The 19939-nt window shown below is 39.0% G+C and overlaps 1 protein-coding gene across 1 annotated transcript in view; it reads left to right on the top strand.

The window, feature by feature from the left end:
• The window catches only part of PIK3CG (phosphatidylinositol-4,5-bisphosphate 3-kinase catalytic subunit gamma), a 29953-nt gene extending 22796 nt beyond the window's left edge, over window positions 1–7157 (top strand). The window contains exon 11 of the mRNA XM_068549922.1: window positions 6879–7157. Within this exon, the coding sequence (XP_068406023.1) occupies window positions 6879–7157 (279 nt within the window). The remainder of the gene's footprint in view (window positions 1–6878) is intronic.
• The last annotated feature ends 12782 nt before the right edge of the window (window positions 7158–19939 follow it).

Here is a 19939-nt window from a genome sequence, read left to right as displayed (position 1 = left end):
TAGGAACAAAGAGTACGGTCATCCAGAATGGATGGAAGCTAGGTATACGTGGGCGTGTGTAGTGGAATTTGAGGCGAGAAGGGAGATTTGGGTCCGATTTGAAGCAGTGCATGGGCTGGATTAGGGGGTAGAGAGCCAAGCAAAGAAGTCACTTGGAGCTCAAATGATTAATCACAAATTAATGTAATAAAGGCCTATTATAAGTCAACAGGGAGATGAGTTTGTTGAATTGTTTCTAATATACTGAGTCGATAAAGGATTTGCATCCTCTGGGGATTTACATCCTGGCCCACTAACGAGGTCGAGCTCAGCCTCCTGCATTCCGGTACTGAAGACTCCAGTACTTCCTCCTCTCTCCACGCTGTCCATCAGAAGATGCCTTCAGAGAAGTGTCCGCATCAGCCATGGGTAGAAGCTTGCATATGTCGGTGTGATTTCTCTGCCAGATGCAGACTTGCGTGGGCTTGTAGAATTGTTAGGACTTAGATAAGCTTGCCAAATTTTATCACTTTTCTGGAAAAGATATGAGCACAAGACTGGAAAGGTGACCTTGGACTGGATTTGTGCATTAATCCACCAGCATGCGGTGTCACTCGGTTCCTAAGATTAGACCCCTGTTACTTTTAAACATTTATCAAGATTAACCTTCTAACTGGCATCCTTCTCTCAGTGTTTAGTTTCTCTTAGAGAATTGTTTTGTCTTGCATCAGAATATTATCGAGGACATTATTCACCACGTTACAAAGTGTACTTTTTATAAAGATCCTCTTGCAAAAGTTCTATCAGGTCTTAGAAAAGTTGTGTTTCTCCTAAACAAATAGTTTTTTAAAATCTTCTGAACATGGGATGAAGTAACTGATTCGATTTCCCTTTTGGCTGAAGATACATTTGAAGGCCGCCCTTAGCAAGAATATAGGATTTGTGACGTATAGTTCTAGTCTCTTTTCCAAACCCATTGTGGATCCCTTTGCTTTTTCTACCCACTTCTAATGAATGTACTGTGACTTTTGTGTATCCAAATAATGCACCTTCAACCCTTTTTGGGACAAGGCACAAATAAACACACACACATACATACAGTCTGTTTAGAATAGTTGACTAAAGTAGAACAGTTTAATTGTACCTTTAGGTTTCTAATGAGCTTCTAGCTAAATATTTGAGAAGATGGCAGTACAGCCCTTCCCCCTTGTAGACAGAGCTAGTCTGGGAATCATTTCTAAGTCCTTAAAGATGGCAATCCTAAGTCAAACTCCACGAATGCACGACCAAGTGTCGGACACACTCTTCTTTCAGATTTACCAGATTCCAGCATTACTAGGTCCTAATCATTGACCTTCTCTGTTTTGCCAAAATAACTTCTAAAGGCATTGCTTAGCCAACTCATTGATTTTTATTAAAAAAAATGAAATTCTCTTTGACAAATCTTATTTTTTCTCCCCTGTCTCTGAGGAAGGAGACAGGGGAGAAAAACTAATAGTAATAGTAATGTGGCAGACAGAGGCTGCATTACTATTTAGGAAAAGTAAGTGGGTGAGGACATTTCTTCTCATTGATGAGTATATGTGAGTGTTGTTTCTCTCTCTCCTCTCAGCCTGGCTTCTTTTTCTGGAGTTTCTGTTTTATGGCCCTGAGGTTACTTCCTCATTTTTGTAGCTGTGTACAGTAATATTTCACTTCCACTTTGTTTCTAGATGAGAATGGAGGCGTTTGGTTTTCAGAAAAAGTAGGACTATTCCACATGACCTTGGACTGTCTAAAGCAGCCACAGTTCATTGGTGGTTAAAAAATTAATAGATTATGCATAGAAAGGACTTTGTTTTCAGTATAGTAAACTGATAAGTTGGGCCAGTGAACGAATCAAGTCAAAGTGTTGACCCTGAAATGGTAATAGTTTCCTTTGTTCTTAAGACTTATGAGAGGGGTAGCTCTGTAAAAAGCAACCTTTCCTTTGGTACTGGTTGCTGTAATTAAGGCATTTGAATCAACTCTGAAATAAAGAGCAGATTGCCTACTATATAGGCTCAATCTACTTATTAGCTACTAATGGGTAGTGGTCCAGCCAATGACAGTAACAATGTTACACTGTTCCCCACATTCACACTAGTTAACAAGTATCTTAAACCAAGTCCCTGGACATCAGGTTCCTCCTTTCCCCCTTCTTCTCTGCTCCATAGTACAAAGCCTCAACCTGCAGTTGAGAAGGACAGGATGAGGATGCATGTGGTCAGTGGCCGGCAGCCCTGGCAGAAGGGAACATTCTGTTGCTACAGCCAATAACTTCTGTGTTCTGTGCTTCCCCCCGAGCTCCCCGAGCCATATCCTCACAGCCCTTCAAACCACAGGCCTCTGCTGAGGCAGCACGGTCAGGAAGCTCAGACAGACCCTAGGGCTGAGTCCAAGGGCAGAAATGAAACCCCTGGGGCTTGAGCAGGCCGAGCAAGGGCCCAGCTGGGCCCCTCCTAGCAAGAGAACCATCTGCTATGTAGTCAGTGTGCTATATGCTTCCATCATCCCCCTCACCTCCTGGGGCCAGCGCCAAGACACCCCCTCCACTGACTCTGGTGGGAGTGGGGCTCATCTCCTTCCTGCCCTGGCCCAGCCCACCCCTAGGTCTCTGCTGTCGGAGGGGACTTTTTGGACAGGTGGTCTAGATGGCAAGGTGACCTCCTTAGTGATGAGAAGTGTGTGACTTCTTACACTGTCAATAATAATAGCCAACCCTTTACATAGCACTTGAATCTCACCACAATCCCATGACACGGGTATTGTTGTTATTATTATTCTGATTCTACGATGAGGAAACCAAGGTCCAGAGAGGTTAAGTATCTTCTCTGATGACAAACAGCTTGTCGATAATAAAGGCACGATTTGAATCCAGGCAGTGAAGTGTGACTGCGTGCTTTTAACCCCTGCTCCACACACCTTTAAGCAAAAGATAATTAAGTCTGTACCATGTCTCTAAGTCTGCACCGCCAAACAGAATTTACACAGCGTGTCTGACCAGTATGGAGCATGTGGTTAAATTTGGAGATGAAATTTTGTTCTCATAGAAGTGACCCTTGGGTGTGAAAATTAGAATTAACTGAATAAATTCAAGCCAGCAGAAATTCCTTATATAGGAGAGGTGGCCTTGGAGAACAACAGGACAGTTTCTTCCCTTTCATATGTCTCTCTGTGGCTACAGCGATTGGTGAATCGGTGCATTGCCACTTAAATATTTACTGAGCACCCATGGATTGGTGTTATAATGACGTGACCCCAGATTAATTTTCCTCCTCAAAATTTTCCTGTTAAAGAGTTTGACCACACAGTGGGCTCAGACAGCAGGGGGTTTGCCCGGAGCCCCCAGCGTACAGAAGGCTAGAAAATAATTAAAAATCAGAATGTCCTCTAATTCAAAAGCAAAAGGCATCCCCATATCTGCCCTTGTGAAAATTGTGCGAGTTGGCCAATTAATGAGACTGTTGCCTGGGGTGAAGTCTGCCCCTAGCCTGTGTAATTGCCAAGAAATGAGAGAGACCTCAGTGGGTCCTAGGGATGAGCAAAAGAAAATGATTTCCGGACGTAAGTGGAATCATTAAGAATGCAAGAGCGCTAATGCACCACAGCTGCTTCCAGGGCGCAAGAGGTGCCTGGACCAAGGCAGGAACAGCCCAAACAGTGTTGAGTCTCCTGCTTTGTGGTAAGTAAGCAGGGAGGAGATGCAGAGTTGATCTCCCCTCCAGGTAGGGAAGGGAGAGGACTAACATTTACTGAATGCTCCTTATGTACCACCCTCTATGTTGAGCATTTTATATATACTGTCTGACTTAAAAAATGCCAGAATAGTCCATGGGTTTTTGTACCTGGACACGGTGATGCGTACACAATCCAGCCTTGACATACAGAATGACACCGGCCTGACCCCCACTATCATTGGGGTTACCCTGCCACGTGCAGGTGACACAGACAAGATCATATAAAAGCAAAAAGAAAAATCACTACTAAAATTTTGACCACTAAACTTATATTCTTTTTTTCTATGTAAGTATTTTGTGTCCATTTACCAAAATGGGATTGTACTACATGTGGTGTTTCATACCTGCTTTTTAAAACTCGCTTTTACATGCTTATTAAATACTCTTCTACAGGATCATTCTAGTAGTTACAGAGCTATGTAGATACTTTCATAAACCCTTTTTATCGATCTACGAGTGTAGGATATTTAAGTTTATTTAAGTTGCTTTCAAGTTTCCACAATGTTAAACAATGCTCTAATGAACATTCTTGTAGATAAATCACTGCAAAATTATCCAGATTTTTTAAAGGTAAATTCCTAGCCTGGAAATTGCTGGGTAAAAGGATTCTAACATTTTTTAAGTCAAGTTCATTGAAGCATAATTAGGAGAGAGCGGAATTCAGCCTTTTCAGGTGTACAGTTCTTTGAATTTTGACAAATGTATCAGTTATGTAACCACCACTACAATTAAGTTATATAACATTTATAAGTATTTTAAAGCTTTTGATGCATGTTGTCAGTCGTCTCTGAGGAAAAGTATACCATCTACCATCTAGTCCCATCTACCATCAGGCTATGAAAGGTGAACATTAGAGATTATCCTTAAAAATTAAAAAAAAAAAAAGATTTTCCAATGTGGTATATGAATGTTTCCATCTCATGTTCAGTTACATTTATTTGATTACTAATGAGGTTGCATATTTTTTCATATGTTATCTGGTTTTATGTCTTATAGTATGATATACTATATCTTTGGCCTATATTTCTAGCTGACTGTTTATCTCTTTCTTATTGCTTTGTAAGAGCTATCAGGGGCTAGGGATGAAGAAGTGATCTGTCATGTTGCAAATATGTTTTCTCTTTTCATTTCCCTCTTTTAATATTGTTTATAGCTTTTTTTTCTCAAAAATTTGAAGTTTCCGTAATCTCTCCATCTTTTCCTTATGGATTCCACCTTGGAAATCAGCTTCAAAAAGTCCTTCCTTTCTCATTCCATGATTATTTAAATATTTTCCCTTCTTCCATTTAAATGTTTAATTCTTTTGGAATTTATTTTGGTATATCACATGGGAGAAACTTTATTTCCCCCCCAAATTGTGAGCCAATTGTACCACCCCTGTTGATCAAATAATCTTTTCCCCCACTAATCTGAGGAGTCACCTTTATTATATATTTAATATGTACTTAGATATGTCTCTGAACTTTCCATTCTGTTCCACAAAATTTCTTATCTTTTTTAGAGAAGAATAGGTACTATATCACACAGTTTTAAATATTGTAGTTTTATAACGTGCTTTAATATCTAGGATGGCAAGCACTGTTTTTCGTTACTGTACTTTTTCAGAATGTTCTCTCAGGCCCTAATTATCCCAGATGAACTTCAAAACATATCTGGGTTTAAATATCCAATAGGAATTTTTATTCAATTTCATTATATTTATAGATTAATCTGAGAAAAATTTTTATCTTTATAATAAACAGTTTTATCACTGAGGAACATGCCATGTCACTCCACACGTTCAAGTTTTCCTTTACTTACTTCGGTAAATGTTTACAGTTTTTAAAAAATGGGTTCTGCATGTTTTGTGTAGGTGTTTATCTCAGGAATCATGGGGGTTTTGTTACCGTTATTCACAACATCTGTCTTTTTACTTTCTAACTGGTGGCTCCTACTTATAGCATTCTATTTATTAATTTTATAAAAAGCTAGTTTAATAAAAACTAGTTACAATAGTATTTTAGTTTTCTTCCCCTTCAGTGTTCCTAGTAGACAACGGTTATTTGTAAATACTAATGATTTAACCTTCACGTTTCTGATCTTATACATTTCTTTTTCCCAGACTCATTATTCAGAATGATTGTGACTGGTAATTTCAGATCATTCTTCACATCATTTCATTTTTGTCACATGTTAAATTACATGTTACTTTGATAAAAATCAAAAGTGGGTTTTAATCCAGTACCTTATGATGAACTACTCTTGCAAGTTTCTGATAAACCCTAGTTGCCTATGGAGCGTTATTCTCTTAACATTTTACTCAGTATTTTATTTGAAATATTTAAACCTGTAATCATTAATTTCAGTTTTCTTTAATATGCCATCTTTGCCAAATTACGATATTAAGGTTGGACTATTCTGATTTTGTAAAATTGGGAACCTTGCAACTTTTTCTTCATGTTGGAACAATTTAATTGGCATGAGCATGCCTGTTGCTTCAGAAGTGGGCTTAACTCACCTGTCACCTACTCCAAGGCTTTTAGAGAAGGCACCAGCCATAGCATTGTTGAAAGCCCTCTCTCACTCAGTATTCAGAATTTATTTTAAATTTCCAAAGGTCAGTCAACAATTTGGAGAGTCAGACAATGAAAAACTAATTCATCTGTTTTCTTAGGATAGGACACATTGGAAAATAAAGATGAAAACTACCTAAATCTCAAACACCACATTTCCATCCGTTCTTTGGATTCCATTAGCTCTTGGCAAACATTATTTACGCTTACATAAAGTTATGTGATTCCTGGATGGTGTTCAAAAACTGACTCATTCCTTTTCAGAGACTACAGAAATTTCCACCCTCATTTGCCTAGAAAAGAGATTGAAGTAAAAAGAGTAAGAAAGAAGATGAAACTTACTGTATCAGTTAGTTTTCCTTGAGCACACCCTGGGTGTGTGCAACCAAACTACATTGCTTCAGAGATTATAAAAGCAGTCTGTGTTCTCCAGTTTTTCATCTGAGGCAGGGGACCTGCCTTGCTTGTGATGATTTCCTCGCAGGGACAGGATAATGCCATGTAAATTCCAAAACAGCCTGCTGGTCTGCAGCCTACTTCGATGCCATAACAGCGTTATGTTAACAGCGTTTTCTTTCCCTTTATCCAGGATGTCTGCGTCAAGGCTTACCTAGCCCTTCGTCATCACACAAACCTTCTCATCATCCTCTTCTCCATGATGTTGATGACAGGAATGCCCCAGTTAACCAGCAAAGAAGACATCGAATACATTCGGGATGCCCTGACAGTGGGGAAGAGCGAGGAGGAGGCTAAAAAGTATTTTCTGGATCAGATTGAAGTTTGCAGAGACAAAGGATGGACTGTGCAGTTTAACTGGTTCCTACATCTTGTTCTCGGCATCAAACAAGGGGAGAAACATTCTGCCTAATACTTTGGGCTAGAATTTAAAAGCTTTAAGTCAGCACGGCGGTCATCAAACTTGATGTAAAATGTCATAGGACGTTATGAAAGCTGCCACTTGAGAAACCTAGCTCTTTCTCTAGCTGAACTCTTCACTGGAGAAAAATATTGGCACGTCTGATTGTTTAAGTGATGTTCAATTTCAGCCTTATTTGCAGGTTTGTTTTTTTCTCATTTGTCTCCATGATGTTGGAGAACATTCTAAGTTTAAACAGCCTAATTCCTCCCTCACTGGGGCTGATGTTTTGACTATCATACTATTGAGTACTTCTGGAAATTCTTTAGAATAATTGGTAACATCTCTTTTCATCTGGGCTTCTTCTCAATTTGGGTTATCCTTGTGTTTCTCAAACTCTTTTCAGAAGAAAAAAATATGATCATTGTAACCTTTGTCTCATTCCGTAAACGACACTTCCGAACATCCCCTCCATGGCTGCAGACGTTAGTGATGTGCTAAAAGCAAGGAAAGCGAGCTAGTCTTTTCAGGGTCTTTTGTAATTAGGTTCTCTTACCACTGAGACTCACAAACACAAAACGGAACATCTGAACCTTTGTGCCCTGGCCCTTCTCCGCTGGTCTGGTTCCAGGGTTAAGAATAGCAAAATCTGTCTCAACTCTGCCCACAGAGCAAACTCTCAAGTGCAATTATGATAGCCTTCTCAGCATAGAAACAGGAAGTAACTAAAGGGACTCATTTGGGGCCTTTATATTTGCCCCCACCCCCGCCTTCTCCCTGCCTCTCTTCTTCCTCACTTTCCACATTCTCACAGCTCTTTATGCAGAGTTGTGAAATCTTCAACAATACCTTTACTTACCCTAGAACTCAAAATTAGTTGAAAAGAATTTCTCCTCTAGGGATACTAGAATTTTAGGTACTTATTTGTAAAGCTGTTTGCTGGAGTTTTTAAAAAGTACGTTATTAAAGGAGACATTCCTGAAATTATGGATGTTTCCAAACGCCTTAATTTCAAATTTTGGTCTCAGCAGTTTTTCCTTTCTTTTTTAATGGAAGAAGATATTTAATATCTAAAACAGTTCTCCAAGTTAGGAAGAACACTACTTGCCCTATGCATCTTGCAGTTTAAAGGACTTTTACACTCCAACACATTCTTCAGATTTTCTAAAAACAATTCAAATGTCTTCTTTAAAAACTATTTTCATCTCTTAAATATTTTCTATTTATTGGAAGTGTTAACAGAGAAAGATCATTAAATTATTTATAAAATATTTTAAAATGACCTATAGTTAATACTTGACATAGAAATAACTCTGTTAATGGTGTCTATGTTTAAGTTTAATGAGATATAAATATATATTTAATTTTTAAGTTTTCTAAATAGATACCTGTTGGACTTTGGTGTAGCCCAAACCTTTCTTTCTCAGTATGCAAAAGCCCAGTGGTTCTTAACTCTGGCTGCAAATCAGAATCACCAGGGATACTTTAAAAAAGTACTCTGCCTGAGCACCCACCTCCACTTGTAATCAATTAGTTTGGGATGAGGCCCAGGCATCAGTGTTTTTCTAAGTACTCCAGGTGATTCTAATATGCAAGCAGGGTTCAAAAGCCCTGCATGACCCTTGAAGGTGCAGGTGACAGTGCTTCCTTTTCTACTGATCCTTTCCCCAGCTCCTAAGGTATCCAGAAAAAGCTCCTCTTCCTTGACAACTCATCCTTTTAAAATCACGCTTATCACTCTGTACAGAGGACCATGCCTGTAATGAAATGTTTATTCCTCTGTGTTAATGGAGAATAGACATTTTATAGCATTTTTAAACCAACTATTCTCCACCATTCTTTTGAAGAATGATGCTTTCTCATTCAGAAGAGGATGTTTCTTTATTCTTATAAAGCACAGTCAAGCTCAGACCTTGCACAAATTCCACTTTTTATTTGAATTGCTCAAGAAATCATCTTATTGATAGAAGAATGACAGAGGAATGTATTTATATTTAGCCTGTTGGTGCATGTGTGTACAAATTTGCTCTTCAAAAGAACAAGTTCTTTTGTTAACGCTGTTTCTGTATATATATGTATCACATTGGGTTTGATTCTTCCACATTCCAATGAAGGTACAATTTTAACTCTGTAGACATACAAATAAACAAAAATCACCTTTGTGTGCTTCCTTCATCGTCCCCAATGACCCACAACTTTTATACCTTTGAAAATGTGCTAGAACCTGGGTCATCTTGCTATTGGGAGGAGATGTTGGGGAACCACCCCTACTCTATCTTCAGTGCCAGATGAAAACAGAGATCACAAGTCAGATGGTTCAGGTCAAAGCAGCATATATGTGTATCTAGGATGGGTTACATAATTTGCAAGCCCAGGGCAAAATGAAAACGTGGGGGCCGTGGTTCACAAATCATTACGAAATTCAAGACGGCAACAGCAGAGCACTAAACCTTCTGAGCGTGCGTCACTGCCCAGCTCACAAGCCCATGGAGGTGACACTGAGCGCATCTGAACAATGGCTTTGGTGCTCAGCTTACACTTAGACCACGCCTGTGTGAGTGCAGGTTAACGCTCCAGATCAAAATGTTGCTTCTGCTCTAACTGAAATACCTCATCTCTACGGCTGTACGTGAAGTCCTAAAACACTGGCCCATGGCTTTGGAACTGGAACTATGGCCACTAAAGTAAAGCAAAGGGGATATTCTAGCCCTAGTCCCACATGACTGCCTTTGACTGGCTTTGGTGATACTTTGGTGAGAGTAGGGGGAAGTGGAAACTGTAATAAAATATGTCAACTCCTAGAGCAAACTCTTAATTTTAAAAAATTAACTTTGTTATATATACCTTTTACAAGAGTCGAATTATTTTTTAAAGAAAGGTTAGATGTCGGAATTCTGCATAATTTGGAGGCTGTTAGTGCTATGTAAATGGAAATTAGTTATTTTTTGAAATGAGTCTGAAAAATAATTTAGAAAGTAAGTTTCTGCAGCAAATTCTGGCCTTTATTTGGTAAGTGAGGCTCTCTTTGACTTGTGAAATAAATTGTCAATTATATTTTACTATGTAAAGAAAAAAGAAATTTGGATTTTTAAAGTTTCTGCTGTATTATTTTCTGTTTAATCCAACCGAATAATTCTGGTCATGAAATCTGGTTCTAGTCTGGGTGCTTGTCTGCATTTTCCAAAAACTCATCTTCAGGACAGGTGCTGGGGAACTAAAGCACACACCTTGGCTTAGGTGAGCCCAGAGAGCTAGCTACTCCCTCTTCCGGACAGTCCCATCTTCCCCACTTGCATTTATATTTTCATTGCAAATTGTTAAATGTAAATTCAAATAAAAGAAGGAATCTGATATCGTGTGTTCTCTGCATACATTTTTCAATGTCTGAAGGTTCAGATATTCCTAAAATTCAAATTTTCTTTCAAGAAATCTTTACTGAGTGCCCACTACTTACTAGACACTGTGTGAAGTATTGGATATGACCAACCATATCCAACACTAGACCAACCCAGTCCCAGTCCTTAAAAAGTTTATAATTTGCTGGTGACGGTAGACACTTCATGATGGGGGTTGCTGTGGGTTACACTGCGTCCCCCCAAAACATATGTTGAAGTCCTGACCCCTGGTATCTGTGAATGTGACCTTGTTTGGAAATAAGGTCTACAGATGTAATCAAGTTAAGATGAGGTGGGCCTTACATATACCTGGACAAAACTGTAATTCAAAAAGATACATGCACCCCTATGTCCATAGCAGCACTATTTACAATAGCCAAAACATGGAAACAACCTAAATGTCCATCGACAGATGAATGGATAAAAAAGAAATGGTACATATATGCAATGGAATACTACTCAGCCACAAAAAAAGAATGAAATAAGACCATTTGCAGCAACATGGATGCAACTAGAGATTCTCATACTAAGCGAAGTAAGTCAGACAGAGAAAGACAAATACCGTATTATATCACTTATATGGGGGATCTAAAACATGACACAAATGAACTTATCTATGAAACAGACTCACAGACAGAGAGAACAGACTTGTGGTTGCCAAGGGGGAGGGGGGCAGGGGAGGGTTGGACTGGAAATTTGGGATTAGCAGATGCAAACTATTATATATAGAATGGATAAACACCAAGGTCCTACTGTATAGCACAGGGAACTATATTCAGTATCCTGTGATAAACCATAATGGAAAAGAATATAAAAAAAGAATGTAAAAATTTTTTAAATAAAAATAAAAAAGATGAGGTGGGCCCTAATCCATTATGAGTGGTATACTTAACAGAAGGGAAGGAAGAATGCCTTGTGACGGAGGTAGAGATTATAATCATGCATCTACAAGCCCCAGGAACTCCTGGGGCTACCAGAAGGTAGAATAGGAAAGGAAGCCTCCTCCCCTAGAAGCTTCCAAGGGAGCATGGCCCTGCCAATGCCTTGGTTTCAGACTTTCTAGCCTCCAGAACTGTGAGAGAATACATATCTATTGCCACTCAGTTGGTGATACTTTGTTATGGTACCCCTAGGAAACTAATACAGTGTCAATAATGAAAATTTTTGTGGGGTTTTTTGGGGGGTCAGGGGATCACATAGTTTAGGTAAGTAAACCTGTTTGATATTTTCTGCTGTTACCAACAAGATTGAATTGTGAGCAAAATACATAACAGAGTGCTAATATTCTTAATATATTAAAAATCTCTAATAATTCAGTAAGTAAAAGATAATACCTCATTAGAAAATATTTAATTCACACAGAGAACATGCATTGTGGCCATTAAACATATGACAGCAGACCCCAAATCACTGTTGATTAAACAAATGCAAATTCAAACCTAAGTTCCTTTTCCCCATTAGATAAGCAAATATTGGTAATGCCCAGAGTTCGCAATACTTTGAGAGAAAGAGCAGTCTATGACACTGTTGAAAGCAGAATATGTTGGTAAATTCATGCCTGGTATTTTGTCAAAACTTAGAAAATGAAGAAGGTATCTATTCTCTGACCCAGCAAGTCCACATCCAAGAATTTATCCTTCAGAAATTCTTGGACAAGTACGCAAAGACTTATGGATAAAAACAGTTGCCAGCACTCTTTGTAATAACCAAAAATTGGAAACAAATGAAAAGCCCCTCTCAATAGCACACTGATTAAATCACATCCATACGCTGGACTGCAATGAAGCCCTCGAAAAGGCAGATCAAAATCTATTGGCAACCAGGCACATCTATGACCTGCTGAGGAGTGAAACAAGGTGGTTACAGGACAGGGTTACATCAAAGTTACGTTCAAGCTAACATGTAGGTTTGCACATGCATTAAAGGCTGGGGGATATACTCACACCAAACCGTTAGTAGTGATTTTTTTTTTTTACCTTGCATTCATTTTTTTCTCTTGGATTTTGGGGAATTTGACTTTCTACAGGTTGAATTTCTTAACAAGGGATAAAAAATTGTCTTTCATTTTGGGGAAAAAATGCAGTCTGCATGATAATCTTATCCTTTAGCTTACATGGAGTGTCATTAAAAGCTCAGAAAATTTTGTTTCTCAGAGGGAAAATAATCACGTGAAGTCAATAATTATCAAGCACTGACATCAAAGCTGTTGTTGGCATAAAGACGACAATGGCGAAGCCTCCTGTCTTACGGGACCCTGCCTGATTGTGATCTGTTTACGCTAAGGCTGGCCCCATCCATCCCCTAAAGTGTCAGTGCTTTTGGCGGGGGCCCTCCAGGGCTGCTCTCTTCAATCATTAAGCGATGCCTTGCCCGGCTCAGTTCTCAGCTCTTCAAACCTGTGCAGCCCCTGTGGCCATGCTGAGCTCTCTAGCTCATGGTTAAGGCTCCCCTTGGAGGTGCAAACTGCCTCATTTTCACTTCTCATGAACGTCAGATTTTTTTTTCCTACACATTCGCTGATTAGTGCGGCTTAAATCTCACTGCCTGCTGCTTTGGTAAGAATTTTCTCTTCTGGGAGCTGGGCTCTGAGTCTGAGTTCACCATGCACGGGTCGATCTGACTTGGAGGATGTAATGGGGATGGGGACCTACCAAGGAACATAAAAACCCTTTGCAGCACCTCAGCAGCACTCCTCTGTGTTTCACAGCAGATGGCCAGTCATCGGAGAAGTTTTATACTCAGAGAATGAAACTCAGAATTCTTTTGATTACACTTAAGAGGTAAAATAGGTCCCTACTGTCTGCAGAGATGCACCCACCATTACCCCCACCGTTTCCAGCCACGTGCAAGGTCTGTGGCTGAACAGCACCTCCCATCGCCAGATGTATAACACCAGCTGTTAGGGACCAGTCAGGCCTCCCACCCAGCAGCTTGCCTTTGCATCATCACCAAGCACCTGTGCTACAAAACAACCGGCCTGTGGCTACTGAGGGCTTCCACTGGGGAAATCCCATGTCCACAAACCACTGCCAAACCCCTGACCTCTCTCCAACTCATGGTTCTGGAAACCAGAGAAGACAATTATTGGAAGCACCTCCTCGCTTAGACAATCATTCTTCACGGTGACAGAGAATATTCTGCAGGTTTCATTGGGTAGATGGTTTTGACTCCTTTAATCTATGGAGACTGAATGGAGTCTGAGCCTTGAGAGCTCCTAGTGGAAATGCTGGACCATTAGCCAGTAACTTGGCGGTAATCCATTCGAGGGTCTGTGCCAGATGTTGCAGGAGAAGTCTGGAGTAGGTGCGGCAGTAAAGAGAGTAGTTAAGTGGCTTTGGCATTAGACCATTCCAAATTCAAGCACTGATTGTCACTTGAAAAAACTGTCTAATCTCTCTAAATGTCAGCCCTCTCCTCTGTAAACTGGGAGAACAGCAGTACCTCATTTGCAGGATTACTGTGCAGATGAAATGAAATAATGAAAGTGAAGCATTAAGTAGAGTGTCTGGCTCTACATTACTGTTATTGCTCAATAAATGAAAGCTGTCATTTCTCTGCTCCTTTTCAAGGAAGGCTGAAGAATCCGGAGAAATCGAAATGAAAAGTTCAATGGCATCATACTTGGAGTGTGACTCTTAGGAGTATTTACAATGATGGAAATCTTAACAAGTTTCTAAGTATGGTGTCTTCTGAGTAGGACTTCAAAGGAGAAATAATTTCTATTCTATGCCAACATCAGATACCAAGGAAATCTAAATAGCATCTTTCTCTGATGAGTTATTCTAATCAATGCAAATTAGTCCCTGGGTTCTTCTGAGCCTAAAGCAAGTCAGACCAACTGGAATCAACTGGCAAGGCTACTAATTCCTATTTACCTTTTTCCACCAGCTTTATTGAAGATTAATTTACATAAAATAAAATTCACCACTTTAAATGTGCAATTTGATGAGTTTTGACAAATGTATATACCCATGTATCTACCACCACAATCAAAATACAGAACCGTTCCATCATTCAAATGTTCTCTCATGCTTCTTTGTAGTCAATACCCTCCCATCTCTCCACTGAAATATTTCTATCATGAGTTTTGTCTTTTCTAGAATTTCATATAAATGGAAACATACAGTATGTGGTCTTCTGTGCCTGGCTTCTTCCACAGAGCGTAATGCTTTTGAGATTCATCTATATTGCCTAATAAAATATAATTAAGGAAAGCTCACTTTCTGGACAGATTTTGCAGTTCACTCTAGAGCCAAAAAAAAAAAAAAAAACTCTCTCTCCCTGCAAACCAGCTTTCCTCCTGTTGGTTGAGCAGTAACTAAGCAGGGCTGCCTCTCAGCTCTCCTCTGGTTTGATGGTCTAGTTTAAACCTCCAGCATCTTTGAGGTCCAATTAAATTGCATTAAAGGTTACGACTGGCTCAGCTTTGGTCAGGTGTCCACCTCAGGGCCAATCAGTTATGATTAGGGACGTGGGGGGTCACATGGTGAAAACATGGCTGCCAAGATTTATCCCTACTACACTGGAAACAAGGGCAGGGTAACAGGCTAAGTTTCTGAAAGTCTTTGGCCATGAATGGAGATATGTAGGTATAGAAACATTTTGGTCAAGTTTTCTGATTTTCTTGCTTGAATATTTCTTTGCATATTAAACAATATACATAAAGACATTCTATTGTATTCACATTTTCTACATAGCCTAATACAGGATCTAACTGGTAGGACACAACTGCTGAATGCAAACATCACTATCACTAATTAGCAGCCATCACAATAACAGGGAAGAAAGGCAATTCAACCAAGTCAAGTTAATCTTCTCTATCTTTCACCGCACAAATGAACCCAGGTCATTTACTTCTCTCCAGCTAAGTATGCAGCTGACATTTAGCGAAGGAAGCATAAAAAACGATTTCTGGCTACGTGGGTGTGTTTCATGCAAACACTCTTCTTCAGCAGCTTCTGACTTCAAACGAGAACTCCAAGCACCAGCAAGCACGTTTAGTGCTTAGTATATTTAAGCAAAAGAGAATGGAAGTTATAGTTTCCCTGGAAACCATTTCTAAAGAAACTTGCACATGCACCTTCTCAAGAAGCAGGTGCTGCAGCCTGGGAATTCTCCCCCTGACCCCTTGCCCAGGCCATCTATTACAGGGTCAAGTCCAGGGCTTCTCCGCTGTAGCTCTAGGAGCAGGGACTGGGCTTATCTGCTTAAGGTTACGTAGTATCAAGTCTTTCTTTACTGGCTGGTTCTATGAGAAAGATTCTCCCAGGTAGCTTTTGGCATCTTTTGAAGCATTTGCCAGTTCTGGCTTACCAAAGGGAAGTGGAAGAAGTCCTATAGTGTATATCAGACTGGGCGGTGGGGATTCCTCAGGGAACAAGAGGAGATAGCTCACTGATTATCGTTAGTTATTTGAATCTGAATTCCCAATGCTCTCATGTTCAGATTAGACAAAAATGGCCTGGAAAAGAGCCATGCATATTTAGTATCAGTTCCAGGACCTTTTTCAATAGCTCTGATCTTATAGAGTTCTTGGGTAGGGTTACAAAGACAAACAAACCCAACCTATCAGATTTTGCATAATTTTAGGAAATTATTGATACCTTGGTTCCCAAAGTGCCACAGGAGCAAGGTTGAGGACGATTCCTATTTGGCTCGAAGGGATATAATGTGAACCAGGAGACTTATATAAGTAACTCCTCCCACTGCAGCACTTCACCGTCCTCTTCCTGTTTCCTCCCCTTCCCACCTTCATAACAACCAGGGCTGTTATCTGGAAGAAATCAGCCTGCCTCTTTAACCTTTGCCTCTAATTTAGGGATGCTTATCTTGGGAGGTCCATGTTATTTCTTCTTTGGGAACTCTTGACATCTTAAGGCATCAGCTCAGTATCTTGGTTTCAGGGTCCTCCCCCATGTCCAACATCAATAGCACAAATGAAAAGCAAGCAAATCACACGGGGAAAGAGGGTATCATTCTAAGATATGGAAGAGACTGCATGACTCTATTTAATAGGTCAGGAGTACAACTGTAACAGTGACTAGTCTTGGAGAGACAAGGGAAAGAAATAGTAGCCAGAACAGCACTTACTCCAGACCCCTTACTAAGCAAGGCCTCCAAAACAATATCCCCATTTCCACTTGAAGTCACCCTCACCACTTAGGATGCCATGAGGTCAAGGCTGAATGTATCCAATTTACTTTCACAATAATGTCCTTTCTCTTTCAACGTGATTATCAAACACGTATGTGCCAGGATCCATGGAAAATCTTTGGAATTCAGAATTAATAACAGACAATTCCTTCAGAGACAGAGTAATTAAGTCTCCTGCCTGTATCTTTTCCTGGCTCACATTTAGGAAAAAATTACACTGCCTAATTAATCTGGATAAAGTAGTATTTAGGAAAAACTTTCTTGCAGCAACTTGGCTTTTCAAATATTCTAAAACACAAGAGCTCAAGTTCTTCAAATGTTTATCACTGATAAATGATTGTTATCCTTCCTAGCCTTTGTTCTTCTTAGAAGGAAAATAGAGCCAGCAACCCAAATTAACATCGGATTTGTGTAAGCAAGAGCCACCATCAGCTCACCTGCAAAGTTCAATAAAGGCTCATCATTTTCTTTGCGGCCCTGCCCTCTAAGTTCAATCCTCTGTTTCTGCGAATCACAAGTGAAATATGCTATTGATTCATAAGTAAAAGCTGCATTCCCTTTTTCTCAAATTTCCTGGAACTCTCTTAAAATTTTATATTTATCTCAGTGAAATATGTAGGGCATATTTTGAATTTTTGGAATATTCTGCCTTCACCAAGTATGTCAATTGACTTGCGAATAGTTTGAATTTACACAGTTTTGGATAGAAAAACTGCAGAACAGAACCAAAGATTTCAGAATGTCTAATTAATTGGACTAAATAATCAAACGGCTGATATTGTGACAACTAGAATTACTAGGTTCTAAATGTATTCAGATTTTAAAAAATCATCTCATGAACTTTCCTTAGACAACCACAAAATACACCATGGACACCAGCAGATCTAACATCCATGAGTTCAATTACTGATGGGCAACTCTAAAGATCCATGGTATGTATTAACTGATTTTTTTTTTTTTTTTGTAGGAAACCAACTTTGAACCCAAGCTGTGAGGCTCATATAAGGAGGTGAGGCATTTAGCTAATGAGCGAGTCTTTCTGACCCATCACATCCATATCTCTACAATCCTTTTGGGTGTCCATCAAAAGCGTATACAAGTGTGATGTAGCGTCACTTGTTTGTTGCTTTGTATGTTTAGTAGTTGTCTATGTTATGCTTTTATACTTGGAAAGTCCATTTATTCACTTGTGCACCAAAAATTAGTATGAGTTAGTCATTGGGGATTCTGCAGTGAACAAATACAGGGCAAGTCCCTGTTCTCATGGACCTGCATCGTATGGTGGAGATAAAAAGTAAACAAATGAGATAATTACAGATTGTAATGTGTCATTAAAGAAATAAACTAGGTGATTTGTTACCAAGTAAATGCAGGAGGACAACCATGCATAGATGGGTCAGGAAGGGCCTTGTGGGGAATTAACATCAGAGTCAAGACTTGAAGTAAGAGAATTAGGACGCCAGCCCTTAGTTAATTATCAGCTGTTGCTGGAGAAAATTAAGTACATGTAGAAATAGATGATGCTATTCACCTATTCCAGGGGTACTTGAGCGTCAGAAACCATCTATGGGATGAATACGATATGTTTAAATGACTTTGCATTATGCATCTGCTTTTTGATGACATATTTCAGTCGTTAGGATAAAACAAAGACACTGCTTGGGCTACAATGTGTTATTTCATTAGCACAATCTACTTAGAACAAAAAATATATCTTTCAGCTCTTTTCTGCTACCAGCGTAAGTTTACCTTAGAGCAAAAGTAAATTAAATGTACAAAATTCAATTGTATTTCTATACATTTGTAATAAACAACCTGAAAAAGAAATAAAGAAAAAATTTGATTTATAATAACATCCAAAGGAATAAAGCACTTAGGAATAAATTTAACAAGTAGTGCAGAACTTATACTCTGAAAACTATAAAAACATTATTAAAAGAAATTAAAGAATATCTAAACAAATGGAGAAGCACCCATGTTCAGGGATCAGAAGATAACACTGTTAAGGTGGCAATACTCCCCAAACTGTTCTACAGAATCAAGACAATGTTCAGGAAAATCCCAGCTGGCTCTGTTGTAGAACTTGACAAGCTGATTCTAATTATGGAAATGCAAGGGATTCAGAATAGCTAAAACAATTTCAAAAAAGAAAAACAAGGTTGGAGGACTTAACATTTCTCAATTTCAAAACTTAACTACAAAGGTACGGTAATCAATACCATGTGATACTGACATAAGAATAGTCACATAGATCAACAGACTAGAATTAAGAGTCCAACTTAAGAATGAGCAAAGGATATGAATAGATATTTCTCTAAAGAAAATATGAAATAGTCAATAAGCACATGAAAAAATGCTCAACATCATTAGCCATCAGGGAAATGTAAATCAAACACTCAATGAAATACCATTTCCTACCCACTAGGACAGTTAATCAAAAAGAGAATAATGAGCGTTGGTGAGGATGTGGAGGAATTGAAACCCTCATACACTACTGGTGGGAATGTAAAATGGCACAGCTGCTTTGCAAAACAGTCTGATGGTTCCTCAAAAGATTAAACATCAAGTTCCTATATGACCCAGCAATACCACTCTTAGTTATATATCAAGAGAAATGAAAACTATGTCCACATAAAAACTAGTACAAAATGTTCATAACAGCATTATTCATAGCCGGCAAAATTTAGAAACAACACAAAATTCACCAGTTGATGAATGGATTAAAATGTGGTGTACAACTGAATATTTTCAGCAATGAAAAGAATAAAGTACTGTCATGCTACAGCATGGACGAACCTTGAAAACATCATACCAAGTTTATGTGAAACAAGCCAGTCACAAAAGGCACATATTGTATGATTTCATTTATATTAAATGTCCAGATTTGGCAAATCTATAGAGACAGAAAGTAGATTGGTGGTTACCCAGGCCTGAGGCAGGGCATGGTAGGGGAGTAACTATTCGTGGTTATGGGGTTTCTTTTTGAGGTGATGAAAATGTACTAAAATTGGTTGCGATGATGGTTACACAACTCTGTTGCTATACTTTAAATGGGTGAATTGTATGGTATGTGAATTATATCTCAATTAAACTTTTATATTTAAAAAAGGTAAATCAAAGAGAATGTTTGTATGTGTATAACTGAGTCACTTTGCTGTACAGCAGAGACCGGCACAACATTGGAAATCAACTATACTTCAATATAAATAAATAAATAGATAGATAAATAAATAAATGCAAATCGGA

This window comes from Eschrichtius robustus, chromosome 8 (genome assembly GCF_028021215.1).
Source record: "Eschrichtius robustus isolate mEscRob2 chromosome 8, mEscRob2.pri, whole genome shotgun sequence".
Classification (NCBI taxonomy): Eukaryota; Metazoa; Chordata; class Mammalia; order Artiodactyla; family Eschrichtiidae; genus Eschrichtius; species Eschrichtius robustus.
The sequence above is the reverse complement of the archived record's forward strand: the minus strand, read 5'-3'. Positions and strand labels throughout refer to the sequence as shown.